The 25,416-nt window shown below is 38.3% G+C and overlaps 3 protein-coding genes and 2 long non-coding RNA genes across 6 annotated transcripts in view; 2 read left to right on the top strand and 3 right to left on the bottom strand.

Moving 5' to 3' along the window:
* Positions 1-723: 723 nt before the first annotated feature.
* LOC140369210 (uncharacterized) lies at positions 724-1,755 on the top strand. Its single transcript, XR_011928225.1, has 3 exons — positions 724-1,162; positions 1,232-1,389; positions 1,460-1,755. It is a non-coding gene; the product is annotated as an uncharacterized lncRNA (long non-coding RNA).
* Positions 1,756-2,227: 472 nt separating this feature from the next.
* Positions 2,228-3,278, top strand: LOC140369188 (uncharacterized). The gene is made up of 2 exons (XR_011928224.1): positions 2,228-2,327; positions 2,401-3,278. It is a non-coding gene; the product is annotated as an uncharacterized lncRNA (long non-coding RNA).
* Positions 2,926-6,667, bottom strand: ube2ib (ubiquitin-conjugating enzyme E2Ib). Its single transcript, XM_072456457.1, has 7 exons — positions 6,511-6,667; positions 5,535-5,613; positions 5,313-5,396; positions 5,142-5,214; positions 3,904-4,013; positions 3,751-3,830; positions 2,926-3,658 (listed from the first exon to the last, which is right to left on the bottom strand). The coding sequence occupies exons 2-7, from the start codon at positions 5,598-5,600 to the stop codon at positions 3,595-3,597; spliced, it is 477 nt and encodes a 158-aa protein (XP_072312558.1). The 5' UTR covers positions 5,601-5,613; positions 6,511-6,667; the 3' UTR covers positions 2,926-3,594.
* An 846-nt stretch (positions 6,668-7,513) lies between these two features.
* Positions 7,514-19,340, bottom strand: kctd5b (potassium channel tetramerization domain containing 5b). Of its 2 annotated transcripts, XM_072455675.1 has the most exons (7): positions 18,969-19,340; positions 13,959-14,067; positions 13,638-13,729; positions 13,457-13,552; positions 13,155-13,259; positions 11,552-11,677; positions 7,514-9,754 (listed from the first exon to the last, which is right to left on the bottom strand). In XM_072455675.1, the coding sequence occupies exons 1-7, from the start codon at positions 19,182-19,184 to the stop codon at positions 9,725-9,727; spliced, it is 774 nt and encodes a 257-aa protein (XP_072311776.1). In that variant the 5' UTR covers positions 19,185-19,340; the 3' UTR covers positions 7,514-9,724. The 2 variants fall into 2 exon arrangements, with proteins under 2 accessions (XP_072311776.1, XP_072311777.1); XM_072455676.1 differs by lacking the exon at positions 13,155-13,259 and having other exon boundaries at positions 18,969-19,336.
* A 1,039-nt stretch (positions 19,341-20,379) lies between these two features.
* Positions 20,380-25,416, bottom strand: part of pdpk1b (3-phosphoinositide dependent protein kinase 1b) — a 6,877-nt gene continuing 1,840 nt past the window's right edge. The window contains exons 3-14 of the mRNA XM_072456776.1: positions 25,333-25,375; positions 25,109-25,246; positions 24,612-24,756; positions 24,453-24,544; positions 24,303-24,378; positions 24,162-24,230; positions 23,982-24,078; positions 23,721-23,894; positions 23,390-23,607; positions 22,850-22,907; positions 22,614-22,766; positions 20,380-22,497 (exon numbers count right to left, since the gene is read on the bottom strand). Coding sequence (XP_072312877.1) covers positions 22,384-22,497; positions 22,614-22,766; positions 22,850-22,907; positions 23,390-23,607; positions 23,721-23,894; positions 23,982-24,078; positions 24,162-24,230; positions 24,303-24,378; positions 24,453-24,544; positions 24,612-24,756; positions 25,109-25,246; positions 25,333-25,375 — 1,377 coding nt within the window. The 3' untranslated portion in view covers positions 20,380-22,383. The remainder of the gene's footprint in view (positions 22,498-22,613; positions 22,767-22,849; positions 22,908-23,389; positions 23,608-23,720; positions 23,895-23,981; positions 24,079-24,161; positions 24,231-24,302; positions 24,379-24,452; positions 24,545-24,611; positions 24,757-25,108; positions 25,247-25,332; positions 25,376-25,416) is intronic.

Raw genomic sequence — 25,416 nt, 5'->3', positions numbered from 1 at the left:
ACTTACAGTTTCAATATACCGTGTATTAAATTGACTGGGGGATGGCTGATTCTTTATAATCACACAGAACAAAATGGAGCAGCCAATTAAATACAAATTAAACCTAGTTATGTTTAGGTTAGAACTTTTCTAAAATGTGAACCACTTTTGGTGTAAAAGTATTGCCAATGGCTACAATCCGGCATGTATTTCATGTATGTTCATTAAAATGCACTGTAGAATAAACCTTCTACCAAAAAATTACCTCCATTATGAAGATAATATATAATCAATATAATCTAGTCGCACGAATGGGCACATCCTGACACAGTGGTCACATGAGAGAGAGGTGACTGTGAAGACTTGACTGATAGCGCTCTCTCGGTTAGTGTGTGATAAAGTTTCACGCAGAAAAGAAGGGAGAAGAGAGCCTTGTTTTGCCTAAAAATATGGATCTGAGAGCAACTATCCTGCTTCTAATGCTGTCCAGGATTGTTCGTACGACAGGTAATCTTGAACATATCAGTTTGACAAAGATAGTTAAAAGTTAAAAGACATTTCTTTATTTAAAAAAATACAACTTTTACTGTAGTAGTATATAGCGGTAATACAAATGAGTAGTCGCAGTAGAACTAAGATTAGATATAGAGAATACGAGTCCAAGTAGTATTGTCAGTCATGTAGTATTTGTAGGCTATAATAACAAAGTACCTATTTTTGTTCTGCCATAATTTGACATTTCCACAAGATGTTCGTTTTCTATAAGGTATCGTATATAGTTAAATACTTCTTGTACCTCATTCACTTTGTATTGCCCAGACTTGAGTTACAACTTGCACTGTGTTAACGACTACGTGAACACCATCAACTGTACCCTGCAAAGTAACCAGACGACACATCTCATCCCTAAAAAGCTTGACTTAAGAAATGAGGAGTAAGTGACTCTTTCTATGAATGCCTTTATGTTTTGTTTAAATTTAACCTCACCATGTGCCCTTTTCCTGAAGTGAGAACTCTGCAGTGAGTGAGTGTCCGCTGCAGTGGCAGAAGGACCATTTCTTCTGCACTGTTGGAATACCTGATGGTTTTGTGGATAATGAGGAATACAGCATCTGCCTTTGTTTCGACGATGAGGCAGAGAGCTGTAAACCGCTGATTGATGGTTATAGCCCCTCTGAAACCAGTGAGAATGCAACTTTTATTCACGACAAAACAATGTGATTTGTATGACATTTGTTTCTTCTTATTTTAGTTAAACCAAAGCCACCATGCTGCCTTACTTTGAGCCAAAACTCCAGTCAGCACACCTTCTCCTGGAGCAGCACTTATGAGCAATACCACGACTATACAATTCTTACCGATGAATTGACATATCAACTACATTTCTTCCAAAAAGGATCTGGTTTCAATGTTAGGTTACAAAAAGTAAACCATTCTTGTTTTTAGGCAGCTTTACTAATATAACGGGCTTCTCTCATAGGAGCCGCTACATGTTGCCACGGCAGTGAAAACCACTCTTACTATTCAAGATGGCTTTTTTAAACCTGACTTTGAGTATGCCGTCAAGGTACGGTCCAGTCCCAACAACGCTTCTTACAAAGGATACTGGAGTGACTGGTCCACAGAGATCTATTGGAGGACTCTGCCAGTTGTAGAAGGTAAGATCTCAAACCATTTAAAAAGGCACAAAAGACTCAAAATTAGTTATTGTTTAAGGTGCACTCACTATAACTTTTTAGTGGAGGGTCTGCGCCACCTGCTTGTCTTCTCAGGATGTTTCATGGTATGGCATTAAACTTATCCATCACCATGGAGACAAGCAGGTGACGCCGCCAGAACAAGTCTAAGGTCAGAGGAGAGGTGAAAACGCTCAAAGTAAGAATGCATGTTTCTGAAGATTTGTTTTGCAACAGTGATTTAATGAAAGCAAGATAGTGGCGTTTAATTCCATACTGAAGAGCATACCACGAACAAGCAAAAACATTGCCATGGACACATATATATGTGTCCATATATATAATATATACACACACACATATATATATATATATATATATAACCTGTTGTCACAATTTCATTACAGAAATTATTCCTCTTGTCTTATATCTGAAAAAGGTGCTCATCCCTGTGTGCGTGTTGATTCCATTTGTCCTTGTTTCATGTTCCATTCCTTTTAAGAAGTAAGTTTAAGAGCTCTAACTGTTCTATATTTTATACTTTTTTGTCAGAGCAAAGACAAATGTTGCAGTTTTGTATATTTTTCTCGCAGGTGGAGACGAAATATTTTCATACCAACTCCAGAGCCGTATTTTCACTCTCTTTACACCGATTACCTTGGAGATTTTAAGGTGGGATTTGCACCTCCTTTAAATCCACTACAATTATACAATGTAGTTAAGAAATTGCACATGTACATTTCAGAGTTGGGTAGTGCTGGAAAAAACAGTGGAGCTGCCAAAGACAGAAAAAACTCTTTACATTGACAAAATGTTTGAGTATGAGAATATTTGCGGGGCGGCTCCCTGTGTGACTCAGAGCAGCGGATATGTCAACGTGAGCGAGCCTGAGGGGGCTTTACTGGAGTCAGCGAGTACATCAAGGATGGACTCTGCGATGGCCAGCGGGTTGAGTGCTTTCATCAGCCCAAAGAGCAGGAGTCTTGCAGAGGGAGACTCTGGCTGCTGGCTCAGCAGTGACCCGTCTCTGGAGAGGGACACCTCTTGGTACTGCAACAACTACTGCACCCTCAGTACCTTCCAGCAGTCTGCTCTGGGTACAAGTGAGGCCCTTAAATGTGGCACACGTTTGATTATGGAACTTGATGAAACTAATGAAATTGATCTAATCTGCTGAACTTACTTATTTGCATCCTCTACAAAATTATACTGCCCAGAATCTACAACATAGTTAACTTTGGATTACTTCCAACCAATAAATATGCATCTCTTCTATAAAAAGTTTTATTTACGCCAACACATACATGAACAAAGCACCATTTAACCTTACAGCCAGATAAAGAAGAAAGCCTACCTGCCTCAGTCAACGTGGTCATTTTATTCATTTCAAAGCAAAAACTCTCTGAAAACAAAAACAGTGGCAGCAGAGTCTGATATATTACAGCATGCCGAGTAGAAAACCTGGGAAAGAATTAGACCGAGGAATCTAGAGACACTAGTGAAATACAACAGTAGAAAAGTGCCAGTCATTATACAGCCGTGGAAATACTGACAATGAAAGAAGCAGAATATACATTAAATGGCTAGAAAACAAAAGGAAACCCAAGAGAGGGCAAAACAAAAGACACTTCTTTCTTAAACATTGATGACAGCCTGCTTCACAGAGTAGAGACTGGTACCGAGCTGTGTCCTTTGCACCATATAAGACAATGTTTAAAAAGAATGAATCAGGGTGCACAAGCACCCTCTCCCTCCCAGCATTATGTGCCAACCGGCAATTAAGAAAAAAATGGGGGAGGGGACCGGATGGCACAGAACGTGTGGAGTTTAAATACAAGTCTTTAAGTGAGTCTCTATGTGAGAGCACATTCATTGAGAGACTGAGCGAGAGGTGATCCTTGATAAACCCATTCCTTCAGCTGAAGCAAAGTTTTCATCCTTACGACGGAGAAAACTTTTTGGCCTGTGCTCGAACTCTTTTTTCATATTCTACTCTGTTTTGGCTGAAAGGGGAACATGGGAAAAGAAAATCAATTAACATTTCACAGTTCACATTTATAACCGGTGTAACAAAAAATGTGTACACAAAGCTTACCAGTAGATTGTGTATGCCTCTGCTTGGGCAGGATCCTGGATATTTGGCTCATTTAGGAGTTCTTGGATGCCTAGTAGGATCTGCACAACACAGAATGTTGAAGAGAAATGGAAAGTCTTCTTTAGGTTGAAAGACCTGGTTTATTTATGCTACCTGTTTTATCGTGATGGCAGGTCTCCAGTCCTTGTCTTCCTCTAGAATAGAAAGGCATACTGTGCCTGAAGGATACACATTTGGATGAAAAAGTGGTGGCTCAAATTTACCTGAAAGACAAAACATGAACAGAGAAAACATCAATAGAAGATAATTGACTTTACCCAGAGCAAGGGTACACCACTCCAGTGTAATGCTGTCACTTTTCACATAAAAGTCACTTTAGTGTACAGAAGAAACTCATAGGTTCCTTTATCATTGTTTTATGTTGCACCGAATCACCAAAGCAAGTTCCTATGTTTGTGAATTCTGTTTATTAACAACACCTTTTCTGATTCTGAAATGGCTGTTCAGTCACCAATAACCTGTTGGCTTTGTATGCACTCTTTTTCAACAAACAGATGTGGGAGTTCCCTTTCTCATAGCATTTGATCATGATACAATCCTAATAAACTATTGCTGTCAACCTGGGATTCAGACTAATTTAATGATGCATGAATACTACATAATAATATATTATTGTATATAATATTGCGCTATTAATCTAGCAATAACCCTTTTACTTAATAAATGTGTCGTTTCAATCAAGATTATTCGCAAAAATATAGTGAATGTGAGATACTAAACGTAAAATATTGTACATATGTGTTCTCAAGCAGTATTAAAATGTCTCAGGCAGCATATGGCATGTTTTAGAGTCTTATTTCAATAATAAGTTGCGATTAATAAATAAACGTTTCAGCCCCATTATCGTTTAAGGTTTTCTTTAACTGTTGGAGGAATGATAATACAGCAAACACCCCCTACATACATTATAATTATAATAAAGAGGTACTTGTTTATGCCGCTTATTCATGAACCAGTGTCAACTGTGTTTCCATTTTTTAGAAATTAAAAGTGGTGATTAAAGCATAGTAAACATCACCAAGCTCACAGTCTTGTCCCTTATTATTGTTATTATTTTGTATTCGATTATAAAAAGTGGGAGATAATAATTGTTTGAGATGTGCTTCATTTTAATCTTGAGTATATCGTTTATAATTTAAATCTATTAAAAATGAACTCAAAAAATGTAGTGTAATCTTCAAAACAAGGGTATTAAGTACCGTAATCTGTCAGATTGTGGTTAATTTCATGGCTCATTCGTGTTTTGTGCTAGATTTATCACGTTTCCGATGCATGGTTAAAATATTGTATTGTAAATATTATATTGAGTATAATGATAATAATAAACTTACATTTTGGAGGAGAGGACGGATAGTCATCCTTGAATAGCATGCGGAGCTTGAAAAGACCCCCTTCCCATGGTGTCTGTAGAGAAACATTTACATTTACACAAATTACAAACGGCAAAAGCTGCCACTAGTAGGCAACAAAACCCAAGTTTGACACCGTATACAAAACATTACCGCTTTCTTGCCAGGGATTGCACATTCCCAATTCATGAGATTCATGGTCCCATCTGGATTTTTTGTTGGTACAGCTACAAATCCCTGAAAAGTAAAGATACAAATACAGTAGGATAACAAATCACAACATTTAGATTTATCAATGGAAAACCCATTGAAATGTCGCGTCTCGTTTTCAAGGGAGAGAAAACAGGCACATCTGACCTAAATGATCTCACTTACAAACGGGTGGTCCTTGCGCCATGCTTTGCGCTCCTGGGCAAGCCGGCTCAATGCAATGCCAGACATGATTTGTAGCCTCCTGGAAATGCAGATATCAAATCAATTATTACCATGAATTTACACAAGGGATTTAGAATGATAAGAAGAAAGATAATGCTGATAAAGGGTGTATGTTTTAGCCACTAACTGACATTATTGTAATAGCCGTCATTGTTAAGAGTTTAAGGAATGACTTTAACCATGTATTTCCACGTATGTGACAGAAGTGACACGACTCAACCCAAACGAGTCACGGTGACCAAACGTAAAGCCTGAGCAACAAAATACAAACCCCCATAAACTTGGCAGTAAAGAGGAAAATGACTGAAGATCGCAGCTACGTTACTAGAGCTAGGTTATGGGTTAGCAAAATTAGCCAGCACCGTTACAAGTCGAACAGTGTATATATGCGCTACAAGTTTATTACTACCCCGAGCCTACAGCGTCCAAAAGGTCGACATTTGATTAAAATGTTCCCACGTACGAATAATGAAGCAAAACTTTACCCCTCTCCAGAATATTAAACTATACTACACCTGCTAAATAAGCTAACAGCCGGTTAGCATAAAAGCTAACTCGTGTGCGCCAGAACGTTGTCACAACAGGCGCTAAAACGTTAGCGCTGACACGGCCTGATGTAGCACAAAAATGCGCAATTGTGTTTGTTCTGGCCTTTGATTGAAATATAACGATATTGTCGTCATACTATTCTATGCCAAATACTTAACAGGGGTGAATGTGCCCAGGAGATAAACAATCTTCAGGAATTGTATGGGTGATTCTTGATTCAATAAGGAAGAAGACAAAGAGCGCTAGAGCTAAATGGCGCACATTAATGCGTAACAAAACTAGCGAAAATGGCGCTAAAAGAAGCGGGCAAAATGTCAGAACAAGGCAAGTAAATGGTATGTTTCCTGAGACCAGGGCATTCTCTTACCTTTCAATGTGGCGGCGCTATGTTTTTGAATTGCACTGAAGGAACTGAACGTGTTCAAATCCAGTTAAAGGTTGTAAAGTTTCCCTCCTGAACCACCACTAGCTTCGAGTCCAAACAGACGCGAGAAGCAAACTGAAATGGTAATATACCTCGGACTTCCGGTTTTGGCTTTTGTAGTGAAGGAAGGTCAGGATAAGAGGATGTTACAATTTCAGCTTTATTCTCACGAAGCCTGGAGGTAAACTTCAAGCACGACAGAAGTGACAACATTATGCAGCTGCCAATTTCTCAATGAAGCAAATCTTCTTGTGGTGTTCGTTAGGTTGACTAATTGTCAGATACAATAAAAGGTAAAAGTGCGCGTACACATAAACAATGCAGAAATGTAATTACATTGCACTCTCTTCATCCGTTAAATATCTCTGTCTATACTCTCGATAAAATACTAACGGCTATAAAAATGATTACAAGGTAAAATTATCAAAGAATACATTTTCCCCAAGAGAATATTTGGAATTTGGTCTGCCGTACCACCACATCTAACCCGTAGTATCAGACTAAAATGAGGGCTAAAGGAAGTTTAAAATGAGACAATTATGGGTACGGTCGTTCTAATGACATACAGAGCCCCAGAGTACCACTGGACATCCACATGAACACATGCTCATACCAGTTTGAGAAACAAACTCTAGGTGTCGCCGTTTCTCAAAATATGATTTGGATATCCATTTCACAGACAAGTAACACAAGCAGGCGCAAATATTCACGGATTTTATTTATTGGGTTTACATTATGCAAGACCATAACGTCATATATATACACACCTATAACCTCATAATTACTTTGCACTTCGTTTTATAATTGCATAAGATCATAGAGAGTGGTCTTTGTAGTGATATGAAATACAAAAACATGATTGTTGTTAGAAATGTCTAGTAATATGATGAAACATTCACTCCTTATGATCACATTTGGGTTCATATATAACCATGCATAACAGTGGTCTGTGGCTTATGAATTTAATGCAGAGGTGGGCACTTCAAAGTGAGGCTACATTTTTTATAAGTAAACCAATCACATTACATGATAATCCATGGGAAACCCTGAACAAGACAACAGGTTGAGGGCCATACAAACCATTTTCCCTGTAAAACACCTACTAGACAAGGAAGTCAAATACTAACATGTCATTGTAATAGTTCTATAAAACCTATATTAATAAACTGCTACTCTAAACCCACAAAGATCTGTCACATCTAAGGCCGAGACTGCCACTGATGGTGCAGATTGCAAGATTGTCTGCAACGCTCTAGCATAGGCTGCTAAAACGTGTTAGTAAATGTCAGAACATCGCTGCAGGAAAGTCACACATGTCAGACTTGTATCAACATGTGTGAGGGAGTGCAAGACAGTGTTAACTGGAAGGCTTCAGAATACTATAGCAAATGTAAACATAGCCTAGCTCTGACAGGAAATCCAGTCTGATTGATCCTCTCAAATATTTCACTTTAAAAGCCCTTGTGTCTTTGTGTAAATATGTTTATATTAAACATGCATCTCATATCTTAGACTATAAAAACAGTTGTGTATTCAGTGAGTGTTTGTAAATCACTAAATTATGTACAACGTGTGTGCCAGCATTAAGAAAACAAAAACTACTCATCCCTGACACTGATCAATGTGCACAATACACATACTGTAAGACATTGGATTTTGGTCAACAGGAGGAAAGGCAGCACTAAATGATGATTACGTGTGAATGCATGATTAACCTATAAAAACACATCAAAACCTTAAAACAACAGCAATTAAAAGTGTTACAAAATGCACTAATTTACAAGGACATAACAAGTTTTAGCAATGTGCACAGTGATACTTCACTGTAGTGATGTAATGCTGATTATAAACCTACACCATTCAAAATGCTTAAGAATTCAGAGGAATTCTTATCTCACCCAGAAAAAAAGACACTTTTAAATGTAACAGTCAACTTCATAACCAGCCAGGTTTAGCTTTGTTATTGCCACAAAACATGTCTCAGGCATGTTCACGCTGAAAAATACTTGTCAGCATAAATTCTTAAATCGGACATCTCTAGACCTGTACAAACGATGCAAAACAGAATTTAAAATTATTTTTTTCTTAATCAAAGATCCAGTATAAACAACTTCTAAAGAAGTTATGCTTTCTATACAGTGTACAAAACGTGCAGTTTAAGAGTTAAATATTAATATTGATCTTGAATTATATACACATCAAGACAAAGTTCTCTTAGATATGATAACATTTCCTTCACCACTGCCTTCGAACATTTCCAGTCCTCAAATCACCCTCAACCCCCCCAAAAATGAAACATTTTCCCTCAAACAAATATTTAGGAAGTCCCTGTAGAAACATGATCAAGACGATGTCTATATTTTTTCCAATGACAATTATGACACTTTTAAAAGGTTGTCCAACACAGCAAAACCATTTTCGTATTTGAACAAAAAAATATAAATTTGAGAACAAGACTTGGATGAATCAACTTGAATTCCCCCATTTGAACTTTTACTGTATTGTTCAAAACATAAACAAAACAAAAAGACTAAAATATTTGTATGAATGCCGTCTTGGTGACAGAAAACTTGCATTGCTTTTAAAATAATGCCCCCTGTACATACAGTGGACAAAAATACCCACCCTTCTCAACAGCAATACTTAGTGTCCAGTTTTTTTTCCTATCGAGTCTGTGCCAAGACATGCTGGAGATGAAGACATGCCATAAATATAACTGGTGTTTTTACCGGTGTGTGAGGGGAGAATTCACATTGACCAGCATAAATTATGTCCCTTCATAACGACTTATTTTATCCAAAGTTTTGTTCACTTAAAATACCAGCCCCTTGAGCTGGAGGATATCAAGAATAAACTCAATAGATGACCCTGAGTTAATAGTTGGCCCTGTTGATGTCGGCCACATTTTATAGTATTAAATATCAGTAAATTACAATTCTACACCTTTCAAATTAGAAAAAAATGTTGTGGCTTCAAAGGTCCAGTTAAACAGACAGGCACACATTGTCAGTAAACATACCTATTTACATTGAGAAAAAGCAAATGGAGGGAAAAGAAAAGACAACGTAGACCCCCCTTTAACCACTCCATTGTGCCAAATGTTCTTCTGTAGGGATGATATGTTTTCATCATAAACACCTGGAGTTCATAATACGTTTCACATTCGAGAACCCCTTTCCTGAAGAATCTGTCAACAAGAAACAAACAAAAAGGATTTTAGTCAGTACTTTGTGAACGCAGGTTACTGAAATAAACAAGGATTGAAAATTCTAGAATCTTTTATGGTAAACTTAAATCATTATATACATTAGACAACTTCCAATAATATGGCGATAGTCCAAAGCGATGAGATGAAAAGACTAACAGATGGACAACAACTGGTCTGGTCTCTTAAAGGCATGAGGATCTATTTGACTGGCTGATTCAGTTCAGTTCACTATTATAGGCAGCAATAATGAGCACATTTTCTCGTTTTAAAATCTTGACATTTGGCACACGCGAATGCGCACAGCCGTCAGAAGGATCCAGGTTTCACTGGCCTATGGTTCGGTAGTGTTATATTGTGTTAACAATTGATTTCCTAACTTTCTGATGGTTGAAGCAACTATTTTGTAAAGCCCTGTGAGGCAACTGCTGCACTACAAAAATAAATTTACCGTAATTGAAAATGTAATTCACACTCAGAAGTAAGGTGGGTTTTAACTCTTGAGGTCAGACGGTAACAAATGCATCTACATTTAAAGTGAATGCCAAAAGAGTCTGTGGAGAGTGTATACAGCCGCCTCTCCAGTCACTACTCACAAGTTTAGTAGTGTCAGCTCCAGGGCTTTGAAAAACAAATGAGAGCTAGATTTTGGTCGTATAATGTGCACATAATGTGAGAGGCCGAGGATGAGTGGGGACTGGGAGCACTCACCGCAGAGTCTTAAGTGCTCAACCCTAATCAACAGTCATTCATTTCATAATCTGTCCCTTTGTCCTCACTCCAAGCAACAAGCAGCATGCAGACAACAGAGAAAGACAAGAAAGAAATGGAACTGATTGTATACATCATAAATGGTTTATATTTAAAGGAAAAGTCACATGATAAGATTGAGTTTTGGTGATGTGGCCCTGAATTCAAAAGTAGTTTATAGCATAATGGCATGGCGGTGAGAAAAAGGGACAAAGAGGTAGAGAAAGAGCCTGTGTTGCAACACTGGAATTTCCCAATTGTGGGACAAATAAAAGGTTATCTTTATTTATTTTATAATATATATATATATATATATATATATATATATATATATATATATATATATATATATATATATATATATATATATATATATATATATATATATATATATATATATATATATATATATATATATATATATATATATATACATTTAATATCAGTACATGGCTAATTTAAACGTGCTTCATCATGTGTGGCTGCCTTCTACGAGCGGCCCTGTGGGACGGGCCCGTGGGAGCGTGTATCCTGCCCTTGAGTAAATTAAAGATCTTGGTTGTAGCTCCACTAATCCAGAACCAAAACTCTGCTAAGGCCTTTAACTACGATTAAAATAACCTTTGAGGGAGCATGTTTTGATCTTGCTCCAGCGTAACATGATCAGTCATTATTTGTAGTTTTATTCTTTAATCACTTGAATCATTACTGCTCTTCCCTCAATGTTCTTGATTGTTGTGGGGTTTCAGATTACAAAAATGTTTTTTGTTATTTGTTTTAGGTGTGGTTGGTTATATATTGTGTGATGGGGAAAAACTCATGAGTTTTCTTTTGATGATGGTTATGCAACATTATAAGGCAAATCAAAAATGTACAAACTATAGTCCTAGAATTTTCCGTTTCTCATTAATAAACCAGAGGAACTTTCCAACCAAAGGGTGTGTATTTCTAAATGCATTTGGTCATTTTAGCACAGACCGTCATTCAGTGGTCTTGGCTGTGGATGTCCATGTGGGTCAGCGCACTTACCTTCGCCTTCTCACTGGGCTCAGTGTTTGTCCCGTATGAGTGATTGTGTAGCTCTTTGGAGACTACACACAGGAACTCTGCTTGATCTTCATTTCCATAGTTGTACGAGGAGCCTATGCTGACCAACTACAGAGGAAAAAAGTACAGAATTATTATTTGTGCCACATCAAACACAAACAGATAAGAAATGTACTTGTCACTGCTTTTAAATACAACCATTTGGGGTTGCCAAAATAAAACTGTCAGAGGTAAAAATGTATTAAATAAAAGGCTATTGTGAAGCACAACTATCAATTACGTGTTTGTGTCCACCTTGAGAAAATAAGCCATCACGGACAGGAAACAGTCACTGATCCTACAAAATCAGGAATTGATGTAAGAAAGCAGACACTGGTTGAAAGGTATTGTGTAAATTAGATCAATATAGAACCAATGGATTTACTAGAGCTAAACATCTTTTATTTCTATGTAATCACATGGCCAATTATAATTTAGAGTGAAATTGCTGTTAGTTTCATGATGCAATAAAGCCGATTTAAATTTATAGCGGTCCCAATGTAACATCAGTGAGGGCAACAAACTTTTCACCAACATAAAAATATGCTAGTGTTAAAAGGGATACAAAATCAAGATAAAACTGCAAACTATGGACATTCTTTAAAATAAATAAATAAAAGGAATCATACAGAGAAAAAGTAAGAGTTGCTGCTGACTTGTACTGAATGTTGAAGTGCAGGCAACAAGAACTCTTGTCTGTACCAGGTGCATGTTCAGACATGCTTTGCCTCATTAGCCACTCCTGAGACTTGTTAGAAAAACGCCGCTCACATTGATGAAGCCAAAAAAACAACAACAAAGAGAGACTAAAACTTCACACCATGTTAAATATATAAAAAGGTACAAGAAACTCTTTCTGGGTGCAGGTATTGAATTTACTGCCAAATCATTATAGAAACAATGATTCATAATGATATTCATAAATCATAAATTTGATCTGAATTTGATTTAAATTCAACTGTAAATGTGTGTACCGGTACATAATAAGCCTATTTTTATTTATTTTTTATTTAGCGATTTTAATTGTTTTTCTTTTTGACTTATATAGGTTGTTTTTATCATTGTTTTATGTTGCACCAAATCACCAAAGCAAGTTCCTGTTTGTGAATTTTGTTCATTGACAATGGCTATAAATCTTTTCTGATTCTGATTCAGAGTTGTAATACAATAAAATATTACAAACATTTTTTTATATTTGATTTAAATCTACATTGTGATTGGGCCTCCAAACAGCAGGCAGTAAAGGGGCAGTTTCAGTGGAAGCGGCTACATCAAAGCAAAGCACACAAATAACAAAAACATTGAGAGTTGACATATCTGTGAACTGTGAGAATATGTACAATCAGAAAATGAAAAAGAGAAATGGATTGGATATTATGATTGTGTTGCCCAACTTTGAACTGAAAAAAAAACAATCCAAAGTATAGACTTAGGAAAGAGCAGCTGCTCTGTGTCTATTCGAGACAGACAATGGTCATCGGGAGGTCATGGACAACACAGGGACCATGCAGTGACCAGCTCATGGACAAGAGTTTGTGGGACACACCTGTCCGCTGTTGTTTGGCAAGGCAGAATCCTCTCCCTTCACTTCCCTTGACACAATCAGCAGAAACTCTGACTGGTGGGCTCGCCCGTACCCTATACTGACAAGCTGCAACAACCAATCAGAGCACAGAGGGGATGCTCGGATCACGTATGCAGACACTGACAAAAGCTGTTTGGCATTTTCCCTAAAATGTCCAAAAAAGTCCAACTGAACATAATCAAATGGAGCATAGCCGAGTGGATGAGCTACAGAAACAGGCTGCTGCTGCTGCTGTGGCTGAAAGGTGCAGTGTTCGGCTTTACCTGCTCAAACTTCCAGCCGTCTGACATGGTCGACACCATCTGGGTCAGCTCCTCCTCCTGGCACTGCAGCACCCGGTACACATGCTTCACCGGGACCTGAGGGTGGATTACCAGCGGGATCAGAACCAAATGTCCCACAGACTGTCACTAGCACATAGAAGTGAGCCCTGTCCTCACTCACCTGTGACGTCTTGCAGTCACGTTCCCTGATCTTATCTTTTATCAGCTTTATTAACGAGGTGATGTTGTAAAATTCTGCTTCTTCAAGAACACCTGCAAAACAACAATTACACGTAATACACACAATAAATCTAGTCTAATAGTAAACAATTAAAAAAATGTTACATGTTTGATGCAACGGTGCATTTAGTGAGGCCTACACAGTGAACGGCATTCACAGTGCAGAAGTCAGTAAATAGACATAGTGAACATTGGTTGAATAAAATTGTAACAATAAAGGTAATCAGTTCTAACAGTCAATAATTTGAGACCACCCTCTTACCCTCTTCTGCCAGGTCTCTGTTGAGCACTAGTTTGCCATGCCTTAGGTAGTTCAGCACCGGCCCAAAGTATGTGGGGTCTCGGTCGATGAGATAGGCACCGGTTTCATCCTAAAAGGCCAAACAAGGAGCAGTTAATAACCAAGAAAGTGGAAAACGTAAGAAACATTAAAACTATTGATAAATATTATTTTTTATTATCATTGTTATTTTTAATGGACTTCTTGGCTCTGTGGCCATAGGGGAGAGGTTCTGGACTTAATTGGCTTTCATCCAGAAAACTGCATTACGTTTTACAATTGTTGTGTTTCTTTTTTCTAAAGCCTGAGGGATAAAAGGGGCTGATAGTCTGTACAGACTGACATATCACTTTACACTCCCAAAGGGCCTGGATTTGATCCTCATTCTCTCTCGCTGGGTATTTCCCCATTTCTGTAAGCTCTGTGATTTGAGCGCCGTAGTCTCTCTGGGAGATGGTGTTAAACAATTAGAGCAGAAAAAAAATGGAGCAGCGGACAGTTCCAACGAAGTAACCAAAAGGATGTCTGAATGTGCACTTAACAGATTTTAAAAGGGGATTTTTTTTTTTAAACGACGTGATAAATGTCATGATATAGCTTCAGAACAAGGCACCTTTAGAACAGGCTGTGATTAGGGTTAAGACCTGAACTCCACATTATTCCCTCTCTACATTCCCAGAGCTCTCCTTTTGTGATGACTCTCCAAACTCATTTGGCCGCCCTTCTTTTGAGGACTAAAATTATCTCTCACAGAGCCCAGTGGATTTATATCCTCTGTATATTTCTGTACTCCCTCCAGCTGAAGCCCAACATAGTTCCAATCTCATAAACCACATATTTGTCATAGCCTGACCTTGACACGTGCAGCACAGCAGATATACATGCGTCGAATAATAAAATGTACATTTCACATAAACATTTGTTCATGCTTTAGTAGTTAAGATAAACATGTGAATATGTTCAATTGGGAGTATCTAAGTGCACACTTTGTCATAGAAAACAAAAAGTAGTGCGGGTCTTGTAAATTTGTTAATTTTCTTTTCCCCCAATTATTTGTTTATGGCGGTGTTGAGATTATGCAAATGGTGGCAACTGCAAAAGCATCAGAATTGTTCAATGGAAATTGTGATAAGGGATAGCTTCTTCTTTCATAATTAATAACCTAAACTTGAATGTGCCGTTTGTGGCTTTTTGTAAAATTGTTTACAAAAGGGGATTTTTTACAATTATAAAGCAGAGGGTTTGGGATTCACAGAGTGACAAACTGTTGTTCTGCAAGACGAGCAGAAGGAAACAGTGATGAGGTCATCTGTATTTAAAATTTAAAAAAAGAAAAGAAAAAAAGAAAAAACTTAGAAATAATTTTCACCTTATCCCGAAAACACCATCATTATCATTCAGATTGTATGATTTTGAATTGGGCTTCCGACCTCAATAGCAAATACCGTTAAGATCTTTAGAGACTATGAAGCCATTTTCAAGCCACATGGAGCATTGTTGACTAGTTGACAACCAATTTAAGACTTTAATTTGGCTATTTCAATGAATGCATCAATTTCGTCACAATGAAAGTGGGTCTGCAGACAGGGCAAAGTAATGCTGATATGCAGATAAAGAAACACTTCTACACGAGAACAAGAAAAGGGTGAAAAGGAAAAGTTAACTAAAATACATGATACATTATATATATCATGAGTATTTCTTCATTAAACCTCTATCTGCACAAGCAATTTATGAATTAAGTTTATTTCAATAATAAAACAATCCATTAAAAAACAGTGAATATGACAGCAGTAATACAAAAACAAGCTTGTATAATGTATATTTTAAAAAATCCTGACAATCTCTAGAACACAGCGGGATAGCAATAAAGTACCATCAAATTAAATATCACAATAGTGTAGGGCTGTCAGCGCTTTGTCGATTAATAGCTCAATGGAGTTCAAGTTGACCAAAAATGTGTATTAGTCCAACTAATTGTTCTTTAATATAAGGCTTTATATGGGACAGCAATAGAAAGAAGATTGGATTGTGTGACTTAGCGTTAGATTTGGGAGCGAATCATGAGTTTTATCTGCCTTTTACATTTAAAGTGCTTCCTAGGACTTTTCCGTATGAATGGTTGTTTTTGCATGAACTCCTTTGTGGTTGTGGTCTTGTGAGTGCAGTTTGGGTCAGATCATACTGATACTGCAACGTTTTGAGAGCTTTTTCCACTTTAGTTGACCAAGAATGTATTCAGTAGACAGCAGCCCTACAATAGTGAGTTAGAGTTCATATGAGGAAATGTTGGAAATGAACCTTATCACTCTCCTTTCGCACACAATACATATCATCCGGCAGGAAATACTCCAGCGACCCGCCCCAGAGTTGATGTTGTCTGATAAGGCTTAAGCAGACAAACCACCAATCCCTCAGTTTACCTATTCACAAAGGTCCGGTAAGTTAAATGAATTGCGGACACAAGATTTGTACAACCATCAACCTTTCTGGTATAGTATGACCACCGCTAACACTCACAACTATTTGGGTCTCCATTTTAATGTTAAAACTCCAAGAGTAGAAAGCGTGTAAGACTGAATTATTATTAAACTTGATCAGTCAACACATCACAAGAGTTCACTTGCAATGGTTTCATTTCTTGTGCAATGTATCTGTTCCTTTTGAGGCCAAGATTATCACTCTGCAGTAAGGCAGCCTAAAGATGCGGCTACAGATATTTTAAGTCACATGACAATTTCTACGTAACACTAGCCTTTTGAGATGTGAGACTTGACTCCTACGTTAAGTGGACACAGTAATACCAAACCAATACAAACCAGTTTTAATAAAAGGCTTGAGCAACAGACTTGAAGTTGCCAAGTATTTCGTCTTCTAAATTACCAAATGTAATTCCTGTGCATATAATTACTGAGCTAATATCACATGCAATGGTATTTATTTATTTGTCTATGGGAGTTTTTATTTATTTATAGGAGATCTTCTACTGAAAGTGTTTTTCAGACTTCCTATAAGTGATCTGTTCTTCTGTATCTACCTCTGTATCTACCTGCGTTGCACCAATGAAATTTCCCCATGTGGGACAATAAAGGAATATCTTATCTTATCTTAATAAGAGCAATGGGATCAATCAAGAGTCACACCTGCCTCACCAGCAGCAGCAGTACACTGCAGCGTCCCACTGAGCACTTAAAGCCAGAAGCCCAGCAGCAAAGACGTAGAAGCGTTAAATATTTACGTTTCCTTCCAGTGTGCTCAAGCATGACACACAACCTGAATCCGGCTACAAACACCACAGAGAGGATGTGTGGCTGCAAATGGATATGAATATGAACAGAATAAGATGTGCGAGTTTAAAAAATGCATGCGTTTTCAAATGCAGAAAGCCTGGTCTTCACTTATAAATGTAGGAGTCTGAAGATAGAGATGTACTAAAATGGCTCATGTGAGCCTAAGCTACACGGGACAGCAGTGACACTGTCAGCACACGAAACAATATCACACCAACGCGACAGTTACGAGTGGCATTTGTCAAATCTTAGTAAAAAAAAAAAACATGTTCTCCAGGATATATATACCCCGTCATACCCGACAGTCCACTTTCCCCTTAGTGTCTTCCGATGTCTACAACAGACTCCAGTCAACAATATGAATAATGCAGCTCCCCTCAAAGAGTCCTGCTAAAGCACGTCAGGCCGTGACTGAGTCATACAATGGTGCATTTGCCCAAAACATGGTCATCCCTGATCTGACATGAACTATGGCACAGGAAACCTGCTATATGGCTTTAACGGCACTATAAAGTCAACCTTACAGTTGAAGTGAGAGCAGTACAGTCTTGGCTTAGGAGACCTAAATGCACTTAACGAGAGGGATTGAGATGGACTGATCGGATGCCCATAGGAGGATAAACTGACAAAAAAGCAAGCTGATTACTGAGAGATTAAGTTATTTGCATACTAATTAGATGCGTTATGGTCACTGCATAAAGAGGTCAGATTGTTATATTGGGCTAAATGTAGATTAGAGCAATCAATAATGGGAGCAGTTTAAGTAAACCATGAAAAGCAGTGTACACACATACACACACTATTGCATCGTATTGTGGTGGTGCTGGTGGGCCCCTAAAGCACATACATGTAGCTATTCAACTTGCAGATGGGGAAAAGAGGAAGCAGCTTGTGGAAAAATGAGGCCATTCAGGGGAGATGAGGGACTTCACTCAGAGACATCAGCAACACCTCACTGACGCCTCACGTCCCCCACTCAATAATGACATGTTCTTCGTTTAAAGCTGGGGAACAACAGCCAACAAACCCGACCAGAGCAAAGGGTAGTGTTCTAAAAACAACAAGAGAGGAAATGGACTCTCTAATGCAGGCACCAAATAATGAGAAGAATATCATCGCAAAAGTGCAGTGGATACGTAATTCCTACAGAGTTGAGTGTCTACAGGAGAAAACATTAGTAGCCTATAATAATAATAATAATAATCGTCGTCATCATATGTCATCAGACTAATGTGGCACTTGACACCTGAATCAATGCGAGGGCAACGAAACATAGTTCAATGTCCGGCAGGAGGAAAGTTTCCATGGGATGTGGCGAGTTGTCACTAGAAATCAAACAAACTTTCAGGTCCAACACAAAACACAACTTAAGGTGTTATTTTAATAAGGCATACTAAACAATCAAGGCGATATCTAAAGAAATGATGAGCCTCTGGGAAACGTCGAGAGTGAAAGCGGCTCACAACAGAGAAAGATCATATATCATGAGGTGACTGTCGGAATCTAGCTAGCACAAAGCTACGACAACAGGCGCAAATACATTTCCATGGTTGGTTTGTTTTGAAGAAAATCATACACTTTACACTATTAAAAGTCTAAGATCAGCTTGTTCCGTGCACACGTATAGTTGCTGCCCTTGAACACTTTTAAAAATAAACCAAAGTAGTACACGGCTAACTAGCTCGACTAGCTTAGCATTTACCTTATCGGAGTCTAGTTCGGGGTCAGCTTGGCTCAGTCTGTAGAGAAATGACTTGGGGTCTCGGCACAGCGTTTGCCTCGTCGTCAGGAAATATGTGCCCCCGACGTTGAGCCGAATCCATTTGGATGACCCGAGGCTGCCGCTTCTTTCCGACGAGGAGTGGGCCAAACATCTGCGGTGAAGAGAGCCGCTGCTTTCGGAACTGTTCTCGGCCATCTCCCTTTGCGCTTCTCCTCCGCCTCAGCGCCGCCTCAGAGACAAGCACGGGGAAATCTCGAGCTGCAGACACCAACTTCGGCTCCACCGCAGCGCTGCACATGCAAAGCAGCAGATCCTGGGCCACTCCTACTACCATCACCAGCTACTCCACATCACCAGCTTTGTGAGGGAGTGCGTCTAACGTTACAAGGCCAGTGAGAATCAGACAAAGAGTAACCGGATTGCCTAATATTAAGAAAAACAAAAACAATACCACATGCAATGGATTTTTTTTAGTTTAAAGTAGTTTACTGTTGTATTGTATTTGGATGACAGCACAATTACGATTAGATTTGTATTTGCCACATTCGATTGCCCTTTTCTCTTATTTTTTCTCTCAAAACTTGTGTGAACAATCAGAAATAAATCCGATTACTCACATCAGTTGTAGGCTAACTTGGTACATTTACATGGCAAGAACAAATCACTAGAATAATCATATAACACAATAATAATAAGTCTGCTTTTTAATGCGTGTTTAAGAGAAAGCTGATCACCAAAACCATGCGGTCGAGTTTTGCTACGCCTCGTTTGGATGATCGATGAAAGTTGAAGTTCTAATGAGGGCGTAGAAAAAACACCCAGCAGCCTCGTGCGAAACAATCGGTTTAGACCGAAACTCCAACGTCGATCGACACCGATAGGATCAGTGCAGGACTTTCTTATCCAGATCGCGCCTCTTTAGTGAAATTAGTAACTAGGGGAACACCTACCGTTATATTTGGAAAACAAAGTACAATGAATTACGCTTTCAATCTTTAAAAAAATCTTTCATTTTCAACTTTGGCATAGTTGCCGTTTTGTGTACTTAATTTCCTTTGCACAGGTGTCTTTCTGACAGTTCAATAATCTAATAACTGTATAAATCAGAAAATGATATCATTTTTGGTGTGTCTATAAACATAGCCACTGGTACAAATGATTCCAGAGTCCCTCTCTGGAGACTCAAGGTGGGTTTTATCACAACTAGGGACCCACTGAGCAAAAGGGGGCACTAGAAAAGACTGATTCACTCAATTAACCAAACATTCCTATTAAACCCCCCAAATGTAAGCATTGTATTACTAAAATTAAATGTAGAATGCCAAAGGCTACACTGTAATATTATGTTTATCCACTTAATGCTCTTTAAAAAGTAATTTCACAACACAAATCACTGGTAATGGGCCCGTATTTTATTTACATGCTGCAAAATATGAGATGCCATTGCCACTAAATGCTGCGTTTACAGTGTCTTAACTGGCTGCAACAGAAGACAGGACACATGGCTTCATCTGTACGCCTAAACCCCTACATGCTTTAATTATTGAACTACCAAGCAGTAAGTGGAAAATGCCATCATTCAACAGCTACTGACCTAGCGCACAAATAATCTGAGAATGACTCATTAAATTATCAGAATGATTAAATCACTGAGCAAATAGAAAATGTATGATATAGTAAGAAAAAGCTGTAAAATATTATAGTTTACAATAATTATTCACATTCAAAGGCTTTACATCTCAATACATACACAACATGGCCCCTTAACATGACTTCAATCCAAATATGATTCATATATTAGAATTTAAATAACACAGAATGAACTAGAGGCTAGACAATAGCCATCAAATAACCTTATACAAGAATAAAAATACAAAAACTGTATCCTATTATCATTGCATTACTTGCTTCAGATTTTAATAATACATCATCTGTACATCACAGTTCCAGTCAGTTACAAGCCATGTAGAGTAATCCATTTACAATGTAACTAACTGCCATCCACTTGATTCAGACAATTTCTCTTTACCAGGGAACCACACTTCCTCTTGAGTGAGTTCGCTGACTTTTATAGACAGATACAGCAATTTCATCGGTTATTTGGATCAGACATAATCCTTAAACTGACATCCATCCAACCACACTAATCCCCTCCAGCCCCCGGGCGAGAGGGTCCTACCACCTACACTCCAATCACACAGACGCAGCCAAAGGAAGAGGGCCTTTTCAGACAACCCGAAGGTAATATTCCCAAAGTTAAAAGCATTTTGATAATACATATTGCCAAAATAAGCGCACAAATGAAATCAACAGCTTAAAAAAAAAAAAAAAAAAAATATTGGGCCAAACATCTGAATTTAAAATGTGAAAACTGCCTCTTTGAAAACTAAAAGCTCAAATTTTACTTTGAGCCATTTTGTTCCAGGGCAGTTTGGCTTTGATTGCTTTTGAAAACGATAGGATGTTTTCTGTTCAGCATGTGGTGGTCAGCACACAAGATATTGTTTTCAAGTGGATGAAATGAGCCAACTATCCCATCAATAAATGGAGTAGGAAAAAATAAAATAACTAAATGGTTACCATCACCAAATAATAGCAGGTGATCAAAAATAGCCACCTTTAAACTTAAATAAACTACATCTGTAGTGCCCTAGGAGAGATAAGCAGGTAAGGTAGTGCTACAAAACTGATCATGCAGGAAAGATACGCGAGTTATGGTAAAAAATAAAATTAAAAATCAGTGGCCGGTTTGCTGGCCCATAGCAACACTGGTAATTGCTATGATGGCCCACATTCACACCAAATCTAACCCATGTCTTCTGCAGTATTACATTTAATTGAACTGCAATGTAATGACTAAATATTAAACTAAGCTCTAAGTGGAAACAGGCAAAAATCCATTTGGTTTAATAGTTCTGAATTAGCCTGACTAGAGCTTGTACTTAACATGTAGGATAGGGCACAATGAAGATTGTGGGATGGGCTCTGGTTCATAGCAGCTAAATTTACATGTTAATATAAGCAGTTAACCAGTCCTTATATTCAAGATAGTCCTAGCAGTACCCAAACTTGTGCCTCTAAACACACAAGCTTGTCCTTCTGATTTCTCCTGCAAAAGTAGAAAAAGCGGGTGTGCATGAAGGCAGTCTTATCATCATCCATACATGGAAAATGTAATGGAAGCCTCACAGAGAGCACAAAGAACAAGCAAAGCAACCCTGAATCCAATTTTTTTCCCATGGTTCTGCTCAGGAAAACAAACAAGGTCTCGATGCCAGCGTCTCTTTAAGAGTTTGTTTACATTGCTGTGATGAAGGGCACTAAAGAAGGTGTTACTCTGGTCAGTGATTGGCCGTAGAAACAAAGAGATGTGGCCATAGAATAAATGCCGCTCCTATAGCCCTGGGTTTTGGTGCCTTTGATAGATTTTTCTCCACACTTCTTGGATCTTCTTGCACCACCTGTCAGCATTTCCACTGGGGTCCATCAAATAATATGTTCGGTTAGGCTATAACAGAAAGGTAAAAAAGCAATATTATACAAAGCAGTTTGAACACAACTGATGGGATAATGTCAACAAGTTGGACAAAGTAAATAAGGACAGATATAAGAAAAAGAGTATACCGTGTGAACAAAGAAGGTTTTGAAGTTCTTAGCTTCAGGACGAAGCTCAAACGACCAAGGAATCTCCCCTTTTAGAACCTTGTTGACAGGATCCACATAGTACAGGTGTGGTCCTTCTGTAAGAAGCAGCTGTCTCCGTCGAGCAAACAGACCCTGCAACAAGCAGCCACTTGTTTAATCACCAACAGGGGGAGCTGTTTGACTGCAATTAAGACGATGCCTAAATATGCACAAACCTTTCGTTTATCAACTGGGCCCATTTTCAGTATCAGATTATTCTCAACAAACTGGTGCCTGTGAATACAGAATGTACATCTTAGCTAACATAAAAATTAAAACATAAAAATTAAAAATACATATTCAAGGTGGAAGGGGCAATTTTTTTCAGCATTTTTTTTAAATCATATTTCCTTGTGGCGTGGATAAATCATTTGTCCTGCCAGGTATCAATCATAAAACGCAACAATCGCTCACCTGCAGCCGCGTGCGGTTCGTCCCCACGTTTCCGCGTGCCTAAGCGCATGGATCTATCATAATATAGTTCCCTCAGTGTACGGGGCAAAATGAAGACGGAGAAAGACAGTTCGAGCTGACGCAGAAGTGGACAGAAATCTACGGGAGACGAGAGATGCGATACGCTCCATTGCGCTAATAAACAAACGCACGTGTGTGTTGTATCAGTCCGCACGGGGGAGTGCGCATGCGCAGTTCCGCATGCGTTCTCAAATCGCCGAAAAATCGTCCATTGCGCCTTTAATACAGGATTAAAGAGTTACCAAGGATTTCCAGTAGTTTGTTTGTCCAGCAGTAGCCGCTTTTCCTCTTCAGTGAACTGCAAATCCAACTCAAAAGAGTTGTTGTCAAGGTCGTGGATGTACTGCTCGATGTTACTGCTGGACCTCTGCGGCGACGTTGAATCATGCGGCGACAGGGACTGTGACGAGCTGGAGGGAGCCACTTGCATGTTGCTGAACTGGCTCAGGAGGTCATCATACTAGGGACAAAAGTAAAATGTGTTAATACAAAAATGAACTGTTTATCTTTAAAAATAACTGGGAAAAATATGCATTAAAACAGATTTATTCATTATAAAAGTAACTGTCTCACATTTCCATAGCAGTCCTCATCATCCTCCGACATGGCTGGCAAGTATGGCGTGAGCTTTGGCGGAGTCTGTAGATGTAAATCACTCCAGGAGATCGAGTCAAAAAAGGGATGGTGCTTTAAAGGCTCATACCCTCCCATCTCTTCACAACCAAGTCGCTTAGAGGGGTCCAGTGACTGTGCATTGAGTGTTTAAAAACATTAAATTACTGACAATTACTTAAACACATTCTTTCTACTTACTAAAGAAGAAAACAAACATACCAAAAGCTTTTCAACAAGATCCTTGGCTTTGGGGAAAAATTTCTCTGGGAATTCATATTCCAACTTTATTATCTTCTGAAATATTAGATACTCATTTCTACAATACAGAGAAAAATAAACTTGTTAAAAGGTTTGTACAAAAGCGATGCTGTTAAAAACGTTCGCCAACTTCTTCCTTACCCAGCTCTAAATGGTGGTAAACCAGCCACCAGCTGATAGATAATGCATCCCAGGGCCCAAAGGTCAGAGCTAAAAAATAAATAAATATTTTTTAAAGAAGACTAAGAAATTGCGAAAAATTTGTATAACAACAAAAGGTACCTTTTGCAGGCAGATTTTTCTGTTAACAGCTCTGGTGAGACATACTGCGCTGTTCCAACAAAAGAGTTTGCTCTTGCTGCAAAACAATTGTGTGTAAACATAAAATTGGCCTTCCAAAAATAAAACTTGTTCAAACGGCAGATATTGTACCTTGTTTACTATCATAGCGCTTTGCTGTTCCAAAATCTGTTATCTGGATGTGCATGTCTTCACTTAAAAGAATATTTTCTGGCTTCAGGTCTCTGAAATAATAAATAATGACCATTTAGAACAAGTGAAATACAAAATAAAAGCATGGGGGGTTCTTACCTGTGTATTATATCTTTTTTGTGTAAATATTCAAGGGCAGAAACAATTTCAGCAGAGTAGAACCTAGTACACGTCTCGTCAAACGAACCAATTTTGCGGATATATTTTAGGAGCTCTCCATTTTTAGCATAGCTGAGTCCAAAATCTATAAACAGTCAAGTTAAGGAACAATGTTTTCCAAAACAAATTCTATTTGAAACCCGTTTTTTAAAGAGATGTTTTTCTAGTTGCAACCAAAAGTTGTTAACCTGGCTCACGCCAAATTGATTTGTGTAGCACTCAGAATTGGAATTTAAGCATTTATCAATCTGGAAAGGCTCTCACTGATAGCGATTGGGATGAAGCATTACCACAGTGGAGCAAGTCAAGAAACCAATCCATTAAATCCAGTTTTAAGAAGATTTTCACCAGTGACTCTACGTAGGCATACTTCATAAAATATCCATAAATTACAATATAATGTTGCTTACATTCACAAACCACATGTAAAAGGATACATAATTTCTCATCGTCTTGAAATGTGAAGTAAAGCTTGACGAAGAATGGATGATCTAGATCTGACATCAAGTCCCTTTCTCTCTTCACATACTGAGCCTTCTTTTCCTTCATAATATGGTGTTTTTCTAATATTTTAACTGAAAAACAAAAAAATGTTAGTGTTTAGTCAAGCAGTCAACTTGGGAGAAATACAGCATTTCTCAAAAGCCAAGGAGTTACTTACTTGCATATTCTTTGCCCGTTGCTTGCTCCCTTGCAAGAACAACCTGACGAGGAAGAGAATGCATCATGTTCAGAACCAATCTTT

The sequence above is a fragment of the Eucyclogobius newberryi genome, unplaced genomic scaffold (genome assembly GCF_026437365.1).
Source record: "Eucyclogobius newberryi isolate DKJ021-1_F unplaced genomic scaffold, fEucNew1.0.hap1 SCAF_20, whole genome shotgun sequence".
Taxonomy (NCBI): Eukaryota; Metazoa; Chordata; class Actinopteri; order Gobiiformes; family Gobiidae; genus Eucyclogobius; species Eucyclogobius newberryi.
Note: the sequence above shows the minus strand (reverse complement) of the source record. Positions and strands in the feature narration are given on the sequence as shown.

What these genes read in the sequence shown, in the direction of transcription:
- ube2ib (XM_072456457.1), bottom strand. Translation starts at nt 5,600, where the DNA reads ATGTCTGGCATTGCATTGAGCCGGCTTGCCCAGGAGCGCAAAGCATGG. An exon ending in CTGCCATCACGATAAAACAG is followed by an intron (nt 3,831 to 3,903) that starts GTAGCATAAATA and finishes TGTGTTGTGCAG; the next exon opens with ATCCTACTAGGCATCCAAGA. An exon ending in GAGGCATACACAATCTACTG is followed by an intron (nt 3,659 to 3,750) that starts GTAAGCTTTGTG and finishes TTCCCCTTTCAG; the next exon opens with CCAAAACAGAGTAGAATATG.
- kctd5b (XM_072455675.1), bottom strand. Translation starts at nt 19,184, where the DNA reads ATGGCCGAGAACAGTTCCGAAAGCAGCGGCTCTCTTCACCGCAGATGT. An exon ending in ACGGCTGGAAGTTTGAGCAG is followed by an intron (nt 13,260 to 13,456) that starts GTAAAGCCGAAC and finishes TGGTTGTTGCAG; the next exon opens with CTTGTCAGTATAGGGTACGG. An exon ending in TGCCAAACAACAGCGGACAG is followed by an intron (nt 11,678 to 13,154) that starts GTGTGTCCCACA and finishes TTTCCTCTGTAG; the next exon opens with TTGGTCAGCATAGGCTCCTC.